The 24,559-nt window shown below is 45.2% G+C and overlaps 2 protein-coding genes across 2 annotated transcripts; one reads left to right on the top strand and one right to left on the bottom strand.

Moving 5' to 3' along the window:
• Positions 1 to 3,057: 3,057 nt before the first annotated feature.
• Positions 3,058 to 19,949, bottom strand: SUSD2 (sushi domain containing 2). Its single transcript, XM_042866054.1, has 15 exons — positions 19,857 to 19,949; positions 18,003 to 18,204; positions 16,542 to 16,693; positions 15,854 to 16,021; positions 15,445 to 15,619; positions 14,230 to 14,431; positions 13,231 to 13,316; positions 12,377 to 12,645; positions 11,915 to 12,058; positions 11,354 to 11,509; positions 10,410 to 10,658; positions 9,675 to 9,947; positions 9,098 to 9,280; positions 5,001 to 5,091; positions 3,058 to 3,423 (listed from the first exon to the last, which is right to left on the bottom strand). The coding sequence occupies exons 1-15, from the start codon at positions 19,921 to 19,923 to the stop codon at positions 3,309 to 3,311; spliced, it is 2,532 nt and encodes an 843-aa protein (XP_042721988.1). The 5' UTR covers positions 19,924 to 19,949; the 3' UTR covers positions 3,058 to 3,308.
• Positions 19,950 to 22,158: 2,209 nt separating this feature from the next.
• LOC122177022 (somatomedin-B and thrombospondin type-1 domain-containing protein-like) lies at positions 22,159 to 23,781 on the top strand. Its single transcript, XM_042866085.1, has 5 exons — positions 22,159 to 22,357; positions 22,866 to 23,048; positions 23,121 to 23,211; positions 23,327 to 23,500; positions 23,654 to 23,781. Exons 1-5 carry the CDS (start codon positions 22,159 to 22,161, stop codon positions 23,757 to 23,759), a joined length of 753 nt encoding a protein of 250 aa, XP_042722019.1. The 3' UTR covers positions 23,760 to 23,781.
• The last annotated feature ends 778 nt before the right edge of the window (positions 23,782 to 24,559 follow it).

Below are 24,559 nucleotides of genomic sequence, written 5' to 3'. Positions count from 1 at the left end.
GTCCTTCTGCCTGCCCCGCAGCCCCGCAGCCCCGCAGCCCCGCGGCCGTGCCAGCCTAGCGGCCCCGGGGGCTGTCTGCCAGCGCGCAGATGCGGCGCATCTTTTCTTCCCTTAGGGGAGGGCGGGGAGAAGACCGCTGTAATCTTTGCGCTATGGCTCTTTACAGCCCTGCACGGGCCCGAGGGTGGTGAAGGGACTGAGCCAGATGCATACGGCCTCAAACATACAAATACGGACGGAGTCGCACAGAGACGAGCACGCGGACTGCTACAGTGCATAGACACGTGCAAAGGAGGGCCGCAAAACTGAGGCAAGGGATGGAAGACCTCCCCTCCGACGACAGGCTGAGAGAGTCAGCGTCCAAAGGGGCTGTAAGAAAGAAGGGACAGACCGTGCAGCAGGTTCTGTGTAATAGGACAAGGGGAAATGGTCTCTAAAGAGAACGGGGGAGATTTGGATAGGTCAGGCATTGCACAGCGTGCCCAGAGAGCTGGTGCTGCCCCATCCCTGCACACAGCCACGCTCAGGGCACAGGGCTGTGAGCACGGCTGGAGCTGTGGGTGTCCCTGTGCACTGCAGGCAGTGGGAGCAGACGGCCTTTGAGTGTCCCTTCCAGCTCCAACCATTCTGTGAGTCTATGTTACATAGCATACATAGAGACAAATACACAGCTACTGACAGACCACAGAACTGAGGGGGAGAGCTCGTCATCTCTATTTGAAAATGGTGAATGCAAATTCAGGTGGCTTTCCTTTTCTTCTTTTTCTATCTCCACGTGGGTAGAAAAGCTATTTATTTCTCTAGGTCATACATAATGAAGTCATAGTCTAGACTTCTGCAGAGGTTTCTTCGCTGACTTGCGAAACATTTTAGCAGTGGCAGCACTTCTTTGCTAAAAAGTAAATAACAGAAAGCAAACACCAACAGCAAAAAAGAACCAAGCAAACAAACAAAGCAATCAGGGAAAAGATAGACTTGTTTTGTCTAACACAAATCATAGAATGACAGAATGCTGAGGTTGGAGGGGAGCTCAGAGATCCCCCAGCCCTGCCGTGTGCTGGCTGCCCCCAGCTCAGGCTGCCCATCCATGGCCTCAGGCTCCTCCAGGGATGGGGCACCACAGCTCTGGGCAGCACTGCCAGGGCCTCACTGCCCTCTGAGTGAGGAATTGCTTCCTCACATCCAACCTCAATCTCCCCTCTTTTAGCTTGAAGACCTTGTCATTACATTCTTGTCCTTATGGCTTCTTCATACTTTTGCTGTGTAACGACCCCTTCAAACATCTACAAAGGAGAGAGAGACCCATTTTACTACTCTGAACGTGTCAGCCACAAAACACAGTTTCATTGCTTTGTTATGGTGTTACATCAATACACAATATATGCCTCATTCTTAGTATGCAGAAAGCTCTCACTGTACATAACCGTGAGGTGAAAAACGTGCTAAAATCTCTTTTGGCTGTTGTGAGATACATTAAAAACAGGAGAAAAAAGAAGATACTTAAACAGTGGATTCATATATACCATGTCATCTAATATATATTCAAAGGGGCACGTTTGCCAATTTATTGTGCCTCCAGCCTACAACCAAAAGGTTTGGGAAGCCGTTGTGCATCATGAAACCCTTGTTGATAGTGAAAGAATTACTAACTTTTGCAGCTCTTTGGCTCTACTCTTCTAAGGTCTTTCATTCATAAACTGCTGGGAAATTGTGGCTGTGTCAACAGGCGAGGACAAAATGTACAGATTTTACATTCTGCTGGGACAGCACACACTGAAAGGGGCCTCTCAGACCGTGTATTAAGAAGTATAAAATGATTCATTACTTATTAGCTACTGTTGTTATTGCCATCGCTGTTATTTGTGAACAGTGGCCACAAACCACAAGCAGAAAATTGCACAATGCAAATGGGTGATCTTGAATACAGTAAATTGAAATATAAATGATTCTCTGTTACAGAAAGAAAAAAATAACCTATTAGGAAAAAAAAAAAAAAGAGCTCTGAAAAAAAAAGACCAAGGAATGACCATGAGCAACAAACTGGCTGAAAGCAAACTGTGCCACTGGCATATAGGCACGTATAGCAACTGTGTGCATGAGTGGTTGGTGAAGGAAGCAGAGTGTGGAGTGAGCAAAGGTGGTTTTGTCAAGGAGTGCTGGAAGACCAAACGTTGGGAGATACATTAAATTGATGGTGTGAATTTCATTATTAACATGGTGTTGATTGTTTGTAAGCATTCTGTGTGCCGGTGAAACTAAGGAACAGGATGGCAGGTAAGATGTCTTTCACATCACTGTCACCACAGCTGAAATCCATCACCCACCCCTCACTGTGCTCACATCCACTGCTGGGTCTCCATAGATGTTCACCAAGAGATGATGAATGTCAGTGGGGGCCATTTCTTCCCCATGGAGAAATTCAGTTCCACACCTTTGCTTCTTATGCATTTTCATGTCAGATGTCATTTGCCAGATTGCCCCTCTGCTGCCATCTGTCACACAGCAACAGAACGGAATGGGAAGTTGGTGGGAAGTTTGTAGCAGAACAGCCTGAAGCAGTGATTGAGCACCTGGTGGGAAGGCAGGGCCAACCCAGGGGAGCTCAGGTGCATGTGATGTACCTGAGTAATCTGGGTCTTGGCTCTACCCCTTCCCAGACCTCATTTAAGGGTTGGCAGTGGAGGTGAGGGGAGCTTGCTGGAGGTCTTTGTGCACCTGAGGCCTTCTGAAGGTAAGCAGCTTTTTTTCCTTTGTTTTTATGGCTGTTGCACTTGAGTAACTTTTTACTTACTGCAGCCTAGGGTTTTGTTGCTCTGCTGTCATTGCTGCACTTTCCATCACATTACAAAGTTTTGTCTTGTACTGCCAATGTCATGCAAGAGGAGGTGGTACTTTCAGAGCAGCCCTCATATCTGAACAGGCTGCAAATGGCCCCAGGAAGACGTGTGTTTGTCTGATAAAGGTCAGTGTTATAGGTTAGGATTATTTTCATTTTATTACTTTGTAAGTAAAAGATGAGAGGAAAAGTGCAGAGAAACCACAGACTCTTCTGGATTCTGTCAAAACTTTGGTTCTGTTGTCTGAAACGTGCCTGATAGAAGAAACCAGTGCACATAACTTTGCAACCGATGCTTTCAGAAGCAATGTTCCTTCCTTACGATACACAGTAGGATGAGTTGGCTGTTATACAATCCCATGAAGTTTGTTAGCATTTCCCAGAGATTGAACAGCCATTATAATGGAGGCAGAAATTAAATGATAGCATACTGCATGAAGCCATTGTTTCTATCTTTGTTGCTGCGGACCGTTTATCCTTCTGCTATGCTTTCTCCATGTTTCATCGGAAACTCATCTGGGAGTTTTGCTCTTTCTAGTTGAGATGTCACTGGATCCTGGGAAGCAAGCTTCTGCTTGGCTCTGCGTCTTATGAGGGGAAAGACAAAAAGTTTAAAAAAAAACAACAAAAAAAGACTGTTAGAATGGTTGCCATCATGTTACTGCATATTTTTTTTGTAGTACTGTGATACTTCTCCCTTAAATCTCTGCTCACACCATAATGTGGTTGACTTAAAACCCAGCTTACTTTTCTAGGCTGAAAACGTGGCTGGTGGAAACGTGAAAATATAACCCCAACTTGGTGTTGTGTTTGTTTGCTGAAGGAGAAAGGAATTTAAAAACATAGCATTTGGTGATCAGGATTAGGATAGAAGGCTGCAAGAGTAGTGCTTTACATCAATCAGTTATGTATACAGAACCTGGAACATGTAAGATTTGGTCAGTATAGGAGGTGTCCTTTGTGTATTTGTGTGTATGTATATATACACGAGCAAAAAACATCAGTTGCTAACGGTGTCTCCTGTGTGTTGAGTATCCATTATTTTTGTACACAGAGGGGAGAAAAGAGGCTTGAGTATGACTGTGCTCCATGAGCTATAGAAAATGATGTTTATGTAACTCAAAGGTGAGGGGCAAAACTTAGTAGTCACAGTGGCATGCTGATAGATGCAGTTAATGATTGAGCAGAGGATCAATGGACTGCACTGTCAGTGACAGACATTGGTGTCACTGTGTTCTGCTTCAAAAGACTCTGAAGACATGAATCTGTTGGAAGGTTATAGGGCTAAAAATGGTTTTGTCTTGTTAAACTGGCCAGCAGAGTGAATCATGTGCAGGCTTTTAAAGCAAATGATTAAAATCTGAAGGAATTTACTAGTTATACAACATGTAGTAGAGATTTCTTTTACAATGTAGTAGTTTATACAGTGAATGTATCTCTGGTAGGGCTGTTCCAAGAATAGGCAGTGAAGTATTGTCTTGAATTCTCTTCACCCCTATGTCACAAGAAACATAAGCATTCTCAAGGCAACCCTAGAAATGAGAATATGTTCAAGGTTGTGTGGCGAATTACAATACCATGCAATGCATTCCTTCAGGGATAGATTCAGTTTACCTGTTGGCATCACCCATCTTGAAGCAGACAGCTCTCACAGACAGCCTTAACACTCAACAATTACATCATTTTGATGAAAAATCCCATTCTCTCTCTCTCTCTCTCTCCATTGACCAACCAATCATGTTTGTTTGCCCTGATAATCAACTACCAATTTTGCACTGTATTTTTCTAGCAGGACTAAAGAACCATCAAGACATGATATTTTAAACCATCAGATTATAGAATCATGAAAGTTGGAGAAGACCTCTAAGATCACCCAGTCCAACCATCCACCTACTGCCAATATTGCCCAATAGCCACGTATCTAAATATTACAGCCACCCTTTCCTTAAACACCCTGTGGACAGTGACCCCCACCTCCTGGGCAGCCAGTGCCTGACTGCATTTCTAAGAAGATGTTCTTCCTAATATCCAACCTGGATAAAAAAGATATAGCAGGAGATCATGTTTGATTTCTTTGCCATTGATGGAAATAGTTTAGGAGGTCACAATACTTGCTTTTTCTTTATCAGGTTCTTTCTTGTTTTTAGCTTGCTTGAATTCTTACCTGTCCTTTCTATATAGGAGAAGTAGACGTGTCACAACAGCGAGACTCATAACTCCAAGCATACAGGCAAGAATAATTAGTTGTTTGAAGTCTGAAACAAAAACAGCCAACAGTGAAACAGGAAGATGTTATTTGTCTTCATATCAATTTGTTTGAACGTAATCATTACCGGATTTTAAATTGTATATATTGAATAAATGTTTTGCTCTTCACTGTGGCTGGGGAACAAGCTGACTGTGGGTGAGCACATAACTTCCCAGTAAGGGCAGGTGGCTGTGGAAGCTGCTCTAACACAAACAGAGGATGACTGGTGGCTAAAATGCAACTGACTGCATCAATCTGCAATATTTCTGTGCAACCACCAATCCCAACAAATGATGGGTCTTCCATCCGTTTCCCAATCAGGTAGCTTTACAGTTTCTCTTCATTCAGAAATTCCTCTACAAAGCTCCAAAACTTCTGTCAGGCTCACAAACACCTCGGGCAGGTACCCCTTCTCTGTCAAGTGATGAGAGCCCACCATTGGCCTGGATAGCTTGTCCTGGTGGTGATTGGTATCTAAAGTGAAATCTTTGTTTTCAATTTTAAATGCCAGGCTATTTTTCATGATTTTTAGGATGTTTTGAAGCAGGTCTCCTGGAAATAACAGCCAGATAGCAATTCCGTCCTCATCTGAGAGAAAAGTACACAGAATTAATGGGGTTTCTGTCAACATTGCACAAAAGGATTGTATTTGCACACAGCCTGGGAAAGGAAAGCTAAAGATGAAAAAATTGAAAACAAAAGAGACAAAAACAGATTGCAATTAACACCATCAAATTGTTGGCTATCGCAAACAGGATAAATGTGTGTATTGTGAAGATGTTACAGATTTCAGTTATGTTTTACTCATGATTTTTACTATTCTCCTTTCTTCTTTTGCTGGATGGTTTCTTTTTTTCTCCCTCCATGAGAAATTCTATGAAGAGAGGTTGCTGAGGTACTGGCAAGCCTTGCAGTGGGATTGTAATTAGAAGCATAGCAGAAGTAATTATTAGCAGAGGATATCCATGGAAACCTTAATTCAAGGAAGCAAAACGCAAAAGTAAAAACATGCAGGCATGAAAGCATAATTTGTTTTTGAAATGCAGAAATGGATTTTGCAAAGTAACTGTCCTGTACTACTTTTGTTTCTGTCTCTCTTCCTATCCAATTTTCAGAGTCCTCACACCTTCATTGTAACTTCTCTAGTTCTTTTGGGGGGAAGGGAGGAAAAAAGCATGTTAGTAAGTAAAACCCCTGATGATTTGTGGTATGGACTTTGGACCCAATGTGCCAGAATGTGCAGCACTGCAACGAGCACAGCGCTGAGAAGAAGCACCTTTGGAAACTGGCAATAACAGAGGGCAGCGTCCTGTGCTCTTGATCAGCATGGAAGAGGTCATTATTCAAAGAAAGAGTGTTTTAATAGTTTGTGCTGGAAGTAAAAATCTGACCACAAATCACACAGTTAGGACAGTGGTCACCCATTCAGGCTCCCAGAAGTTTGGAAGCACTGACCATTAATTTTGCCAGTGTTTTCCTGGCACGAAGCTGGCCCTCTGTCACAGAGTTTAATGAAATGGGTGCTGGAAAAAGAGCAGCATGTTACTGCGTAAAGAGGAAAACAGTACAGAAAACCAGCATGAGTAATAACAGTTTGTAACACAGTGAAAATGCTTTCTGTAACTGTGCTGAATCCAGAATTGGCACAAGGAAAGTCAGTGCTGGATTTCAACTGTACTAAACTGGAGATTGAAACATATTTAGTGAAAAGCAGGTGGATGTCCATGCCATAAAAATACTAGAAGTTAAAATGTAAGCGTGATGACTTTTGGACTGTTCTGCCTGTCTTCTTGAGAGAGACATGGACCTTCTTGGCCTGTTAACCAATTTCATATTTTCTGATATGAAAGAGGAAGGAGCAAGACTAGATACAAATGCCATTATTGGGGCACAGTGGTTAAGACAGCTTAGTGAAGGCCTTTACATGCAATTTGAATTTCATATTGTCTTGACTATGATATCCTGCTAGAATGGGCAGCACGGTCATTGCTCCAGCTTCCTGGGACTGACAAAGCAATCATTTGGGCTCATTCTACAAATGAACACCAAATATCCCATGGTAAGGGATGTCATTTTATAATCAGGTGAAAGAAATGTACTGAAAAACATTTGTTCTATTGTTCATAGAATGGTTGGAGTAGGAAGGGACTTCCAGAGGTTGTCTGTTCCCACTGCCTGCAGTGCACAGGGACACCACAGCTCCAGCAGTGCTCGCAGCCCCGTGCCCTGAGCGTGGCTGTGTGCAGGGATGGGGCAGCACCAGCTCTCTGGGCACCCTGTGCAGTGCCTCACTGCCCTCGGTGTCAAAACTTCTTCCTTATATCCAACCTGAACTTCCCCACTTCTTGTTTGAAACCATTTTCTCTTCTCCTGTGCCTAGCCATAAGACTATGGCATGACTCCTTTGTTCTGAACGCAGATAACTTCTGTTTAACTCCTTCCTCCTGATCTTTTAGGGAAGGCTTTTTGCCCCCTAATTCTATAAATGCAGGTGTCCAGTTTGCTTACTGAGACTGTCTGGCTCCCATCCAGTCAGTATGCAGCTGACAGCAGCAATGGAAAAACGATCTTGGCTTTCAACTTGGCAACATGTTCTGCCACTGTTCTGGCCTTACTTTGTGAAGATCTCAGTCTTTGACAAATGATCTGTCATTACTGTGAATGATGAAATGTATTGACAAGAATCCACTGCTGGTGTGTTGAGCACTTTCCAAGTTTTTGGAAGTGCTCAAAATGGAGAAAGTGGCAGGATTTGAGTACTTTCAGGAACAATTAGCACAGAAAGTGCTTAGGAGTGCTGTGTGGCCCTGCATCACCCTGGCGCTTTGAAACATTGCCATCTTGAGGATGCTTGGAGAATTCACGGCAGGAAAATAAATCCAAGTTGAAACGGTTTGAAGGTAGGCAGTTATCTGTGAATTGTAGACACAGCCTAGCAGCTGTTCAGTCTGAAAGTTCCAGGTTAATCGATAAGGTTATAATAGTGACACAGTAGGGGTGATTTTTGCTGCTTATCATAAGTGTTTTTCTACTGCTGTAGAGTAATAGCTACTGAGATATTACAGTCCTTTGAAAGCTTCTGCTTTCTTCAGTTCCAACAAGCACTGAAGAGGAAGCTTGGCAGGAGACAAAAGTGCAGTGTCTGCCCACCGTTATCAGAGGCTATTTATTGGAAGGGACATCTAGAGGTTATCCTGTTTAACACTTCACTTGAGTAGGATCCCCTAGAGCCAGCACTTTATCCAGATAGCTTTTGGATATCTCCAATGATGGGGACTCAACAGTGCCTTCTGGGCAACCTGTGCCAGCACTCAGTCACCATCACAGCAAAAGAGCTTCCTGATGCTCAGAAGAAACGTCCCATGATCCGGTTTGTTCCCATTGCCTCTTGTCCTGGCACTGCCTGGTTCCACCCTCTTTACACCTTCCTTTCACCTGTTTGTAGATATTGATGGGGATCCCCCCGGGCCTTCTCTCATCCAAACTGAGGAGTTCCAGCTCTTTCTGCCTTTCCTTGTAGGAGAGAGACTTCCATCCCTCCATCACATCTGTGGCCCTTTGCAGGACTCTGCAGTACATCTTTTGTGCTGGGGAGCCCAGACCTGCAGCTGTGGCTTCTGCATTGCTGAGCAGAGGGAAATGATCAGCTCTCTCACACCATCTGGCAATACTTTGTCTAATGCAGCCCAGGATACCATTAGCATGCTTAGTCTGAGTTTGAAAATTATTTTAGATCGTCTTCTTGAGGAAAAAGATCCTTTTGTTCATACACAGAGGAAGAGCCCCAGGCCTTGGGAAGAGGCAGGTACTCAGAACCAAGATAGAAAGAAACCAATACCCCCCTCTTCAGATTTAAATACCAGTATTTCTAGATGTGCAGGGACCTCCTATCCAATGTCTTCCCAAAAAAGAGTTGCTTTTGTCAAGGGCCATCATCATATACTGAGATTGCCCCATAATGATCCTGGTGGTGATTTCTGGTGGCAATTTGTAACACTTAAAAGGAAACAGACCTGATCTTAAGATGCAATCGGGTGAGTCCCCAGACCAGTCTCCAGTTGACTGACAGATTCTTTCTTTTGATCCAGTGAGTTCATAGCCCTGGTTGCAGGTGAAATGGATGGCTGAGCCCACTAGGTAGTTAGTTCCATCCTTCCTTCCATTGGCTGGGGGGCCCAGCCAGCCACAAGAAATCACTAGCAAAAGAGAAATATCTGGTTATTTTGAACTAGTGAATCTCAGTCACAGTGATTCAAATGGCATTTGTGTGACAACTCACAGACAACAATTTCTTGGCTAACTGAAATGCTTTCAGATTTTTTTTTAATGGCAAGGTGAAGTAATAGAAAATGTAGACAAGAATTCTACTACACAGTGCTGCAGTAGTAAAAGTAGTTAAATATATATATATAGCTGTATTTTATATTGGTCTAACTATCGTACCAGTTCAGAGTTTTTTCTGATAAAAAGATGACTCCTCCTGATAGGTATTTATAAATGCATGAACCTACTGTTGAGTAAAGCCTCTTCAGATGACCTTAACTATTTAGATGCTTGCAGAAAGGGAAAATTTACTTAATGCTGTCTCACCTGGCTCTAGATTTTCTACCAGCTGCTTGTGATTCTGATGAGACAGTCTTGTGAAATTTCCCACTTGAAGACTCCTTGTTGTCAGGACATCGAATCTGCAGAATGGATCTGAGTCACAGAGTGAGACCATCTCTTCCACCAAGGGATCAGTGGGGTCTTCATACGGATGGAACACTGGCAGAAAGGAGGCATTGTGCTTTTCCCCGTAAAAATAATCGTTCAGTAAGATCTCTGTGTCATAAGTAAAGAGAGAAGTTCCATTTTCAACAGCCCCTTGGGAGACAAAGTGAAAGAGATTCATTTGTAACATTGCCTACAGACCTACACAACCTTCTGCCAAGTACTTGTCTAGATAAACGTAGCCAGAGCTAGAAGAGATCTATGTTGTCCCTCTTATACATCCTCCTTCCAGTTCAAGATTGTTTTCCTTTTTGCATGCAGCATTTTAAGCTTGCACTAAGTTTAATGTTTGATCAGTTAGTTAAAAATACAAATAAATGTGCTGCTATGATTTCACAGATGCTGGTAAAATTTGATAAGAACAGGCAGGATTTGTCATGATTCTGGCTTTATCCACTTTGGCTGGACATGTTACCCATTTAACCAAGTGGAGATGCATCTGTCTCTCACTCTGAATAGGCTGCTTAGCACAGAAAATTTTCTGGTCTGTAGATCACAAACAGCTTTGAATTTACAAAGAAAATGTAATAACAGACAACCAGAGGAATCACTCACAATTAGCTCCAAACTCGAACAACTGCTGGGGACTCGCATGAACCGACATGGTGGTTTTATTCTTGAAGGTAAACTCATCCTCTGTGTTACCATTCATCACCCCAAAGAGACCCTGTGTGTGATTCGTAAACTTCTCTGGGAGCAGAACTGTCAGGGTCAGAAATCCTCCACTTCCCCTAATCTCCACTCCAGACCCAGAAGAGAACATCACTGTAACTTTCTGATCGTCCGTAGAATGAAGAAAGAGACCTAAAATGGTGAGAGAAGGAGGACAAAATAGCTAATGGCACAAAGCAAACAGATGAGGAGTAAGGACTGATTCTCTTCTTCAGTAAGGAGGAGTAATCTTCTTCATCCTCCATGGGATGAGAAGGGAAGTCATTGCTGTACAGAACGCTGAGAAAATTACATGGATGAAGCAGGCATTGAAGTCAAACATCTCAGTACTATTTCCAGTATTTTCCTCTCCATATTTCTCTATGCATCCCCAAAAGTTCAGGGTAGCACCAAGTGTTGGTAAAGGCTGTCACTTGTGTTGCTTGGACACTCTGAGCAGAGGGGATGCCTGTCTTCTACAAATCCAATTACTCTGCTTCTTCCTGGGTGGTGTTGGCATTACTGCTGTGCTAACTGCCAGCAATACTGAAAGGCATGGAAGTAATGGGATGTGATGCTCTGACCTGGACTACATCTCTCCATGGGGGCTCAGCCACAGTGTGTGCCTCTGCTTAGAAGGAGACTAGTGGCCCATAACTGTGGTGCTTATATTCCTGTCCACGGAGTAGCTTTAGTCAATCTTGAAGGCAAGAGGATTTGGTTCTCTGTACAAAGACATGGCCACCAAGGCAGATTGGATGGAAAGCACTTTTTTTTTTTTTTTTTTTAAGCTGTAGGGGGTTCAATTAGAAATACAATAGCTTTCAATGCTGATATCTGTCACTAACCTTCCAGGTCTATCCAGCTTTGCTCAGAGAAGTTGAGCACCTTCTGATTCAACAAGACTTCCAAATTCAAATCCGCTGAGTAGCGTACTTCGATCACATCAGAGTTGTTCTCCTGCATGGCCACTGCAGACAGGCCTGTCACCTGAGCCTGAGTTCCTTCAGAAAAAGACACAAAAAAAACCCCATACCTTGCATCAAATAAACTCAATTAGGAAGGTGCTCGTGATACAGGCAAAAAAACATCAACAACAAACAAAACCAGGAAGCAAAAACAGCATCCAGATATATAAAGTGTTTGTATACAGTAAAGTAGCAGAATGCCAGAACACATACGAGTACTTTGAGAGAAGGAATTATGTTTCTGCTGATAATAACATCAGTGTGAGGTGTTTGTCAGCCTGTGAATGGGAGAACAGCCCAGAGAGACTCAGCCATAGGTTGGGAACCAGGCAGGGAGAGGGGAAAAAGACCAGAGAAGATAAGGTAAATACTGTGAACAGTGAATCAAGCAACCTCAGAAGCTATTATTTATCATCACTGCTTTCTCTCTTACCAACTTACCATTGGGCAAGCGTGCCTGCTGGGTCCTCCCTTGCACCTTTAAGGATGTGAGATCAGATTCTACCAATGTGTATTCCCCTTGTCCTTTGAAAGTGAAGTTCAGACCATCAAATGTGAGGAAGTGAGGATCCCCAAAGGCAGATGCTTTTTTTGGAAAGAAGAAAGAGAAATAAGAACAAGAGAAGTCCACAGACCATTAGAAAGCCGTGGGCCCTAACTACTAAATCTCAGCTATTTAGATTCCAGGAATTAATATGCTACTTAAGCCAAAAATTTTGTAGGGCAGTTAAAGAACACATTTTGCCACTGACAGATCAATTGGAACCACCTGCCATGGAAATTTTCAGCAGGATGCTGTGCGCTCACTGGCATTAACTGGCATTAATGCATGCACACAAATGTTTTAAATGTCAAACGTGTGAAAAGTCTGTGTACTCTGTAATGGAATTCTGCAGCTCTTACCTGCTCGGGGTGGGCGATATGTCCTGCAGTCACTAGAGGGCCGGTTTTCCATATAGTAGTGACAATTATCAGACCACAAACAACAGTAATAGTAGCTGATAACATCATAAAGCCAATGGGAAAAGCCAGGTATTCGGGGAGGCTTCAGGAAAGGTGGTGATCCCCAGTCGTGGCCTCTGTCAGGTGTGCTGCCTCCTGTGGAGTCTTGTGTGAGGATTTGGGTCCCTGTGGAGTCGTAGCAGCACTGCTGTCCTGCTCCGTACTGGGGGCTGGTTGTGAAATGTAGGAAGAGGAAAGTCATTATTCAGCTCTGGGAAGTCTGTTTGTGTTTAGTGGTTGCCTTCATACGGACATGAATAGATGTTTTGGTTACCAAGCTCTGTGACGTCCACAAAAGATGAGTGTCAGTAAATATTTTTGTTTCTGCTCTTATGAAATAGATCAGATCAGGGATAGGGTAGGAGGGGGCTTTACCCAAGGCTGTAGGGAAGCTCTGCAGGCCTTATGGCCACACATGCATAGCACTGCTAACATTATTCTGACAGAACAAGTGCAACCAACCATTGCAAAAAAGGCTTAGTTAAGTCTAATCAAACTACTTTTAGATATTACTCCTTGTTTATGCGTCATGAAGTCCAGCACAGTGCAATTAATTGTCCAGTAAGACTAAAGCATTGCTTTCACCTCAGCAATGAGGAGTAATAAGGGAGCAGGAGAGAAACAGCCATTGCCTTAAACCTGACTGCTGAGCCTCCGGAGGCCTTTCTGACTTCTGTGATGCTATGATCTCTGAGGTGAAACAAGTCATGGAAACAAGTCATTAAAACAATATGGCTTCAAAAATTGCTCTTTACCTGGCTTGAATGGCCCTTACACAGTGCATAGCGCCGGGATGGTAAGTACACACACTTCCCTTTTCCATGTCACAGCCATAATCTGTCTGAAAAAGATCAGTGCTCATGCTTAAGGGAATTTCCATTTTGTCCTTCCTGTTTTCATGTTCTCTCCCGACCATTTGCCTCTAAGGTCCATGTATAAGCTAAACAAAGTGGTTGTGGCTGTGGGTTTGGTATCATAGAATGACAGGAAGAAACAGCAAATGTAGGACTGACGTGATGGTATCAGCATGTTAGTCTAACCTCAGCTTTTTGCAGTCTGGTAGAGCAGAATTTGAAGAACAGACGGAGCTAAATGAGGAAATCAGCTGTAAGTGTAACAGTCACAGAATGTGGCATCCTGACCATCTTTATTCTCGGGCAATAGGTTTCACACTGCCATCATTTGTATTGTATGTAGGTGAGGAAGTCACTCCATCTGGCCTTCAGGTCAGTGCTGTCTGAAAGTGTAAATGACATGGCAACTGATTTCTTGGCTTTTGACAGTTCTTTGTTACCAGTCAAGTGGGAGGAAGAATGCAGGAGATAAGAAATAATGTTTTATGGCTGTGGATTTGCACTCCAAAACATAAGCTAGAAAGGTTTGCAGTGAGTTATAGTATGCTAGGCAGAGAAGAAACAGTAACCTGCTACTCCACCTGGACTGTCACAAATCCATGGGGCTGGATGGGATCCACCTGAGGGTGCTGAGGGAGCTGATGGAGGTGATTGCTAAGCTGCTTTCTACCATCTGTCAGCAGCTCTGGTCAACTGGGGAGATCCTAGGCAACCAGAGACTTGCCAATGTGACACCCATCTACAAGAAGGGTTGAAAGGAAGAACTATTTGGCCTGTTAGCCTGACCTTGGTATCAGGGAAGGTTATGGAGCAGAGAACAAGGCTGCAGGGCACAGTATAACAGTCCCTCAACTTCTACTTGGAACTGTACAAGGCCACAGTGACAGATTAATAACTTACGTGGAACCTGCCAGTATCAGCTCTTGCCTGTGCCAAGGTGCAAGGGCAATCTATAATTTCTTCCATGAAGTTTGGAAGTTGCTCTTCCTTCCTGACCCACTCTATACATTTTGCAGTTGCCCATGCAGCTGGCCCATTTCTGAAGTCTTCTCCAAGGTGCCAAGCCAATGCATGTTCTGGGCTCCAGATGGATGGAATGTTGCTGAAGCAAAACAAAAAAAAACAAAAACAAAAAACAACCAGATCTAATAGCTGAAAAGCAAAGTTTTGGCATCAATAATTATGAAGTATTTTACACCTTGCAAGTTGTTTTTTGCTTATGAAGGCACTTAGAATCATAGAATGGTTTGGGTTGGAAAATCACTGTTTTTCTAATTCAAGGGTGAGGTAACGGCATGCAGTAAGGATGCTGTAACCTGGAATACAATTTTCTGTCCATGCATTTTTACAACATAGATCCTTTAGGCCAGAATGGAGAAAGCCTGGATTCTCTAACAAAATCTAATTCTGTGCTGTAGTATTATCACATCCAGTAGCAACAGATGTTCTAGTTCAGGATTGTATTATGTTTGGTTGGGATGGAGTTTTTTTCACAGTAGTCTGAACAGAGCTATGTTTTAAACTTGTGCCTTGTGACTAAATAGTGCTGGCAGCACACTCAAGTTTTGGCTATGGTTTGCACTGGAAGAGTGCTTGCACTATGTCAAGGTATTCTCTTTTTCTCACTCTGCCCCCCAGGGAACAGGAGAGATTGGTAAGAGGCTGAGAGGGGAAGAGAGGCTGGGACCCCAGTGGAGCAAAGAGTGTTATAGAATGTCATGTCCAGCAATAAAACTATGGTGAAGTTAAGTAAATAAAACTGCAACAACAAGCCAACACTGAGCCTCAGAGAAACTACTATCTGTAGAAAGAAGATAAAGAAAAAATGTCTAAAATGAGCAATGAGTGCTGGTATCCCCTATCAGACATCCTAAATACTGTGTTGGTGATTAAGTTTTATGTTGTGATGACTACTGTAGGTAACTGAATGATCACATGCTTATCTTTAGATGAAGTTCTATGCTTGAAAGGTAGACGTTATAGTTTTTGAATAGGTTTGCTAGATTTTTTGTATGAGAAACAGAGCCCAAGTCCTGGTTTTAAGTGTCAAAGGAGAAGACTTTGTAGAAGTAATAATAGGGTACCTATGATAAATGAACCTCATCATGTACTTGCCTTTGCCCATCAGAATAGGTGCTGGGGGTAATTCTCAAAATTCCAAAGTCCCAAGTATTGTAATTTGCTTCAGCAGGCAGAGGAATGAAAGAAAATGTCCCTGTATTGGGAGCTTCTCTTGCCAAAGTATAAAGATATTTCCATTCAGCCATCCAGTTTTCTGAGTAACTCTCACCTGTCGTGTAGAGGTAGAAAATGCATTTAGATGCTGTGAAAGCAGAGTTAACTAACAACATGACTGAAATTAGATGCTTCCACCCATGTGGAACTGAAGAGCAAAGCTGCCATTACAAGCATGACTTCTCTGTACTTGCAGATCTCTTCCTGCAGCTTCAGTGAAAGTGAACGCATGATACATAGAGCTCTGTGCAATCGCTACACTGGTGTACAGGCAGAAGAGTGACTTTACCTGTTTCCTGGTACCCCCAGACTTCTATGTTGATATGGGGTGCTGCAAGTGCCTGGTGTGTCCAGGTCAGAGTTAGGTTTCCATCCGTGCCAGGAGTGCCGTAGTATTGCCATTTTGTCTCATTGACCAACGTGCATTCTTCTCCAGTTGAAACCTTGCTGTGATGTACTGCATTACAGAACACAAGAAAAACCTAAAATGTCAAATTTAATGACAAAATAATAATTAATGACAGTTTTGTCTTGCATAGCTATGAAAAGTTGCAATTACAGTATGTAAGATTTAGCAGTATTTGCTCCGTGTGTTTTCTAACAGGATGCGTGATAGAAAAAGAGTAAATTGGAGATGAGAGAATACAACCCCTGGTAATGCATGTGGTCCTGGGGATACAACAGCAAGGTGCAGATCTTTTCCAATATAAATACCTACCAAAAAGGAAACTCTTTTGGTCAACCTCAATTTTGAGCAAGAATTTTTTTGTGACTTAATGCTGCTGCTGCTGAATAACAGCAGAACTCATTCACAGCAAAACTTCATCTGTTCAAATAGGAATTACCATGAAGGGATCAAGAATGACTTTTTTGAGGCCAAATAGCCCATTAAGAAAGTGAGAAAGGCTTATATCATCTTGTTTTTGTGAAGCAAGAATACAGAAAGAAGGGTGATATGACAGATTGAAGTAAGTAACCTGATAACCAAGTTCCAGAGTATGGAAATGTCAGCCCGCCATCTGCAGAAACGTCAAAGGGGATGAAACCAGTTTCAAACAGCAATGGGGAGAGGCAGTGGGCTTTTCCATCCGTATCAACATAGCCACTGGTTATGACTTGCTGCTTGAATCTGTTGATATTGAAAACCTTTCTCAGAGCCATTGTTGAGAGCAGAAAAACTGTGAATGTCTCAGTTGTGTTTCACTACGCAAGCTATTTTCATGTGCAGGTCATTCCAAGTCCCACGGCTGTTTTGCTTGTATCAGTGAAAATAAAGCATGTGTACTTTGTACTTATCACTGCAGTGGGGATTCTGCTGTGCACTGCACAAATACACAGCAAGTTGCAAGCCTTAGATTTACAATTTAATTATGGGAGGGACAAGATAAATTAGTAACAAACTCAGAGCTCATTGCTTGTAAATTAACCATCTGCTTCCAAATAGGGCTCTTGCCTGGCATCCTTACTATAAGCCTACCCAGGACTCTTCAGGATTGATGTATGGGCACTGCAGAGCTATGCCAAGTAGTGCTGTAGGCTTGGGGTCTGCCAAGAAGTAGCTTCTTTGCTTATCTAAACTGAAATTTGTGTTGGCTATGATAAAGCAACAGTTCACTTAATTCAAAGCACACCGTTGTTGAAAGGCTAAAATCTTCTCAAACGCTGCTATGCAGATTGGAGGGGCACTAAAATCTGACTCAGAACCTTCTGTAGAAAAAAACACAAGGAGATCAGGGCTATTAAAATGTGGTGTACCATATGTGTAGCATGTGTGATATGTACTTCAGTATGTCACAGGCTGACACTGAGGATCAAGGATTTGTCTTGCAGGAAAATAGATAAGGTGTCCACTCACTTCTCTTTCTTGTCGTTTCAGTTTAAAAAATCAATATTGCTTTTTCTCAAAATAGAATGTTAAAAAATATTCAAATCATAGTATTATAAACCGGCTGAGATTGGAGGGGCCTTACAGCCCCCCATTCCCACCCCTGCTGTGTGCCCATCCATGGCCTCGGGCACCTCCAGGGATGGGGCACCACAGCTCTGGGCAGCTCTGCCAGGGCCTCACTGCCCTCTGAGTGAGGAATTGCTTCCTCACATCCAACCTCAACCTCCCCTCTATTAGTTTAAAGCCGTTCCTTCTTGTTCTAGCAACAAAAAGTTCAGAAAGGAAGTAGTGATATTGTAAGGGAACAACTTAACAGAGGAATATTTGTATCACGCAGTAACTCAGCCTACAGGAAGTCATCCTGCCTAGAAATGCAGACAACGCGTATCTTTGAGGATAAGGATTAGCAGAACCTTTTCAAGTTTCAGGATTTTGGTAAGTTTTCACTCCTGTATTGACAAGTTTTGATTTGAGGCAACTACCTACTGTGAGAAAGTGAGATTAGAAAGGGCATCTCCCTTTGGCAGAGGAACATAGAGTCATGGCTCACCTGCACATTAACACAGAAGTATTAAAAGCTGTATTTTCTATCAAAAAATCTTTGCCTCCCATCAGAGATCCTGAGTATGGAGAAATCCGAAGACAAAATTCATTGTAATCAGGACAGCAAGTCCCCAAGGACTGGCAAATCTCCTGGCACGAACAGGTCCCAAGCAGCTTCCCACACTGGCTTGAGCAAGAGTCTTGAGCTCCTTGTTGAAGAACAAATCAAGGAAGAAAAACAAACAACACGTTGTCAGGAATGTCATTGAGCTCTTCTCTGAAGCAGCAATACAACATCTAAAGCACTGCCATAAATAAATGAGGTAGGCTGTTTATGTCAGATGAAGGCAACAATCACCTGTGCATTAATCACTCCGTTTTGTTTAGAAAAATTCACTTATATATAATTTCAACAAATCTATGGGTATTTTTATATCTAATAAAAAGGTAAATCTCTTTATATCTAAAAAAAAAGGTAAAGAGCAGCCTGCCCCCCATCACCTAGGTAGTGTCACTAGTAATAGTTACTTCTAGGAGTACCATAGAATCATCACAGAGCCATAGAATGGTTGGGGTTGGAAGGGACCCCCAAAGGCCGTCTGTTCCCACTGCCTGCAGTGCACAGGGACACCCACAGCTCCAGCAGTGCTCACAGCCCTGTGTTCTGAGCGTGGCTGTGTGCAGGGATGGGGCAGCACCAGCTCTTTGGCACCCTGTGCAGTGCCTCACTGCCCTCAGCGTGATCAACTTCCTTATCAATGATAACAGGAATCAATGATAACAGGTTAGTGCTCTTGGATGAATGACAAACTGACACTAGCGACAAAGTTTGATCCAACGTGGGACTATGGAAAGTTGAGATTTCTTCCTGCTGTGCATTTTATTTGAATTTAATGTTAACAACATAGCTGTTAATATAACGAGGTAGGTGGAGAGATTGCCAGGCCTTGGCTGAGAGCTAACTGAGTAGACCATGAGTTATTATTGGACATGACATGAAAAACTGCTGAATACAACAAAGTAGTAAAAAGTTGACAGAGGAGTGACTGGATTTCATAGTGAAGAGGGATTTGAGTGAGATGGACAAGCTGCACTGATAATTTGGAACGCAGGGGAATGGAATCTTTTGATTCTGAATCTTGTGAGACTGACATTGTTAACTACACCAATAATACCATGTAAAGTTGAGATGACCTCACTAAACATCAGAAATCTAAATTTGGCTATGAATGTAGCAAAACTGGGACCAATGATAAGCATATAATTAGGGGAGGGTTACTAACGCAGTTGCAGACTGTGTAAGACTGTGCGGCTTGCTGAGCTAACATTGTGAATATAGTATCTGTATTTGCCTCTTTGGAGCAGGGGCTTATCCTCAGTGCTGGTTGGATCCACAGCAGTAACCACATATGTGGGACTGAGGCAGGAGGAATTTCCTGCATGTGGAAGTACAGAAGAGCTGGCAGCAGCAAATTAGGGAGGAGAAATCAACTGCATTCCAAAATTCTGCAGATTGACATCCTTCCCAAAGGTCATCGACAACGTATGAATGAGACTATGAGAGGAAGAAAGAATTACGGTCATAGCTTCAGGTATGATGTTTTCTGTCAAAAGGAGAAGAAAATGTCACGGAGTTTTCTTTTGTGTACTGGGGGGGTGAAGGTGACAGAGGGCTGTTTGTTTTCTGTAGGGCGGAGAGAGCAAGAGAATGAAAAGGTAGTAAAACACCACTATTTCTGTCTCTTTTTGCTGGCCTCCATCCTTTATCCTGAGATAACGTGTGGATGTGGCTCCTGAATTCTCTCCTAGAGCACCTGATCGTGTTAGAAGTAAAGCAGAAAAACATCTGAAAGGCACTCACCTGTATTCCGAAGGGCAGCGAGGGAGAAGAAAACGAATAAAGAAACATCTGCACCAACAGATTTCATGCTTTGTTCAGATGATTCAGGACAGCTGATTGTAACAGCCTTTGTGCCAGAAGAAGAGGAGCCTTTTATACATACACGTGTCCAGAAACGATAGGGATTCTCACTGTTCAAAGGTTTGTTGTAAACTATTGAAGCAAAACCAAGTCAAGGAATGCTCTTTTCAGAGGTCATTTCTCATTCAGGAAATGATGAAGAGAGCTGGGAAGGCAGTCAGTGTAATTCCTATATGTTACTTTGTTTATTTCTTTTTTCTTTTTTTTCTTTTTTTCCAAAAATAGGAGGAAATAGGTGCTTATTTTCCAAGCCCTTCTGCTCCAAAGCTCAGGAGCATGCAGTCTGTGGCACAGGGCATTATGTTTTAATTTTACTGGAGGCGCTGGAAATGGTTATTAGTAAGAAAAATCATCAAGAATAGATGCTAACAGTACAGATTTGCTCAGAAGATAGCGTGACATGGGAAAGCATGTTCGCTGCCCAGTGTGTGTGCCAGCATGAACATCATGTATGAGAGAGAAGAAGAAGATGCTGCAAGAAGCAATTCGTGCTGCTTGAAGGCTGGGGAGCAGTTCTTTCACAGACTTTGTAAGGATGGTCATTGGGAATAAAGGAGGCTGCTGCATATACAATACCAGAAGGCAAGGTCAGGGTCGAGGTAGCCGAGCAGTGCCATTGTTCCTATTGAAACATGCAGTTTTGTTGGCACAAGAATTGCAGCTGTGATGTAGGAGTGCTTTTCGCAGTCACAACCCTCCAGGTCTTCATGAGGAAGATGGGAGCTGGGACAGCATGTGTTTATGATCGAAATTTAAGATGAATCTTGATATATCTACTGAAAAATTGCACATTTTGGACCTCTGATTCGCATTCCTCTTTCTGCTACAGAGGAGTAGAACAAAGCCTACAGGCTGGAACATTCACAGGGATGCAAGTGCAATTAGCACTTCTTTGGCTGATGACAGTGTGAATCTGAGACAGCAGCGATCCTAATTCATGCCTGGGTCTTCACTGTGGGTACGCTGCGCCGTGCCGAGCAGCAGCAGCCTTCAGCCGAAGGAAGCGCAGGAAGCGGACCCGCAGCCCCGCACCGCCCGAACCACGCCGCACAGAGCTCCTCCTGTCAGGCGCCCCACGGCTCTCGCGCCGCCCCCTGCTGATGGGAGGCGGTACTGCATGCACCGGAGCGGCGCTACGTCCGCGTGTCCGTACGCGTGCGTGGCAGAGCCTGGAGGACTTGTACCATAGAGCTTGGCGGACTGTCGGTGCAGAGCGGTAACAGAAGAGAGATGCTTCTTCCGCATCTGGGAGCGCATGTGTATTGCTGCCTGGAAGATCGCTATAGATACAGGCAGAGCGGAAACCTGGAAGTAGTGATTTTCGTTCAGTCTGGCAGCCCTGCCTGTAAGTCCTCTTGGTCAGCGACGGGAAAGGAGGGGCATGGTAGGTGCTCCCCATCAGAAACGCTGCCCTGAGCAGCACTGGAAGATCACAAAATCATAGAATGGTTGGAGTTGGAAAGGACCCCCAAAGGCCTTCTGTTCCCACTGCCTGCAGTGCACAGGGACACCCACAGCTCCAGCAGTGCTCACAGCCCCGTGCCCTGAGCGTGGCTGTGTGCAGGGATGGGGCAGCACCAGCTCTCTGGGCACCCTGTGCAGTGCCTCACCACTCTCATTGCAAACAAATTCCTTATACCCAACCTAAATCTCCCCTCTTTTAGTTTGAAACCATCTCTCCTTGTCTTGTCACATAGATCCTGCTAACGAATCTGCCGTTTCTTTCTTACAGCCCCTTTAGATACTGAAGGGCCACTCTCAGCTCTCCCTGGAGCATTCTGCTCTCCAGGCTGCACAGCTTCACAGCCCTTCTCTCAGCCTTTCCTGATAGAGGTGTTCCATCCCTTGAGTTAGTTTTGCGACCCTCCTCTGGACACACTCTGACAAGGTGCTATGGACCTGTCCTTCCTCCCAAGGGGACAAGAAGGGATGCGGTACAGTAGTGCCCTACTTGGAGCTCCACCTTACCAGCAGCATCAGCTAGAAGGGCTACTCCAGCTCCTTGCACTTTGCTCCCTCTCCATTGGTCACCCAGCTCAGCTAGGTGGTTGGGATGGGGATGTGTGTACAGCCAGGCGCCGGGGCACTGGAGCAGAACGAAAGGCGCTTGATCCCCACGTCCAGGCAAGGGGCGGTGCGGTGCAGCCCGGCCCCTCAGGGGACAGCCGGGCACTGCGGCAGCATGCAGGGGCTGCTGCTGTGCGGGGGGTGGCTGCTGGCTGCTGGCTACGTGCTGGGTGGCTGCCGGCACCGCTGTTGCCCAGGCAGGAACAACGCCTGCTGGGCCAGCAGTGCACGCCACACTCGCTGCTATTGCGACTCGTACTGTGAGAGGATAGGTGACTGCTGCCAAGACTACCAGGCTGCGTGCCGCCGTGCCGGTGAGCAGTGGGGCAGGGTGAGGGTGGTGGGTGTCGTATCGGTGAGGTTTTGCTGTTCCCACCTGTGGTCCCTGTGAGAGGTGATGAGCTGTGTTACAGCTGGGGCTGTAGGTGGGTGTGTCTCAAATGCCATCCCGGTTTTCTGCTTTTTTCTCTGTTCAGTGAGGGATCCCGCAGCGTGTTCTGCAGCTGGACATGACAGCAGCAGCAGTGCTGTCACTGCGAGCTCCAGAGCTGATTTTTGGGATGTGGGTACCAAGGGCTGAGCCACACGCCTATCACTGCTGCTCAGGGTCGGGGGCTGTGCTGGACATCAGCACTGTCAGCGCTCCGTAATCTCCACAGAGATTAGCGAGGTCCCAGCTCAGCCCGATGCAGAGCCTGACAATAAAAGCACAGTATGCTGTGGGGCTGAACCACGGGGGTCCCCCTTCTCCCTGCTGTGCACAGATTCTCCCCGCTCCCGTTCCTTCTTCTATGCTATTGAATCTCTTTTCTCTCTTCTCAGCAGTGGGCTGTGCAGTGGGGCCGTGGGGGCCCTGGAGCAGCTGCAGCTCCCCATGCGGGGTGGGCAGCAAAGACCGCAGCCGCCAGGTCACTGTGCCCCCCCGGCACGGCGGGGAGCCCTGCCCCGACCTCAAGCAGCGCCGTGGGTGCCTGGGGGATGACCCGGCCTGTGGGGCTGCCAAAGGTAATGCAGGACCCCCTCCTAGCCCTGCACTGTAGTGGCTGTCACCACCTCACCATTGCTGCTCTGTGCCAGGGGTGGCCAAACTGCTCCCCGATTCCTTCAGCCCAGACATCAGGGATCCCTGGCGCAGAACTGGGATGCAGCAGTCAGAGGAGTCAGCCAGGTAGGTATGGGGCTATGACCCCTTTGCACACCCTATCCCCAACCCCCTGCAGAACCCCTGTAAGCTCCTATAAAGCAAACACTTTACTTCCAACCATTATTTTTCCCCAAACCAGCTCCCACCTCCCCATCTCCTGCAGCTTTTTCCGCCTGACGCAGGTGGCAGCTGCCTGTCGTGGGCAGCCCTGGAGCCGCCGGCTACAGCGGGACAGGCGGGTGTGCGTTGAGTGCTGGGGGGACACAGCCCATGGGCATCCCCAGTGTGATGGATATGGGGTGCAAGGAGCCAGGTAGGCAAATCTGGGGAGGAATGTCCTTTGGGAAATGCCATGTGCCCTAAGGGCACTTCCGAGAGGCATTCCATCTTCCTCCCCATTAAAAATGATAATTTAGCATCTATATTTTTTTACAGCAGGACAACATTTGCTGGGTTTTCCTTACAGGACGTTTTGGGTGGCCACCTTCATAGCAGGGTGCCAGGGCTCGTGGGTGCGGGAGGCTCTGCAAGAGGGCTGCGCCTGTCCACCCCCAGCATTCATCTTTGTATAGGTGAGCAGAGCCCAATTCCTTTAAGGGCATCTCGGCTGCTTGGTGTGGTGTGAGGAGCACAATTAAAGGTGGCACAGAAAGCAAGGGCATGGCTGTGGCGATGCTGTTCGGGGCAGAGTGCCCTCAGGTTGGGTATTAAGAAAAATTCTGCTCTGAAAGAGCAGCAAAGCATTGGAACAGGCTGGGAAGTGGTGGTGTCACCATCGATGGAGGTGTGACACTTGGGGATGTGGTTTATTGGGCATGGTAGCAACGGATCAATGGTTGGATTCAATGATAACAGAGGTCTTCTCGAATCTTAACAATTTTATCATCAGATGGCACCAACATCGCTGTCCCCAGTGCCTGCTTGTCCCCCCCTGCCACCCTCAGGTGGCTTCAGCTGAGGCCCCCACCTCAGCCATACAGCACCATACCCACATCCCACATGGCTCACTTTATTCAGCCCCATGCACCACAGCACCCAGCAGTCCCTGTGTGGGCACCCGGCAAGTCCCAAAATGTTCAATATCCCCAGGAGCAGCAGCACAGGGCTCCTGGCATCACCCCGCAGCCCCTCACGTGCCCAACTCCCTGCGCAGCTTCAGGATTTCCAGGAGGAGCTTCTCCTTTTCCAGCACGATCTTCTCCTTCTGCAGTTGCAGGGTCTCCTTCTGCAGCTCCAGGATCTCGGTGTGCAGCCGCCTCTGCTTTTCTGACAGCTCCTCGGAGGCCGCTGTGCCACCTGCACGAAGTGAGGGAAGGCGTTAAGGCTAGGAGGGGAATGGGAATGGGGTTCTGGTGAGGGCAAAAGGGATATC

The sequence above is a fragment of the Lagopus leucura genome, unplaced genomic scaffold, assembly GCF_019238085.1.
Source record: "Lagopus leucura isolate 7727_CA_CO unplaced genomic scaffold, USGS_WTPT01 Super-Scaffold_806, whole genome shotgun sequence".
NCBI classification, from domain to species: Eukaryota; Metazoa; Chordata; class Aves; order Galliformes; family Phasianidae; genus Lagopus; species Lagopus leucura.
The sequence above is the reverse complement of the archived record's forward strand: the minus strand, read 5'-3'. Positions and strand labels throughout refer to the sequence as shown.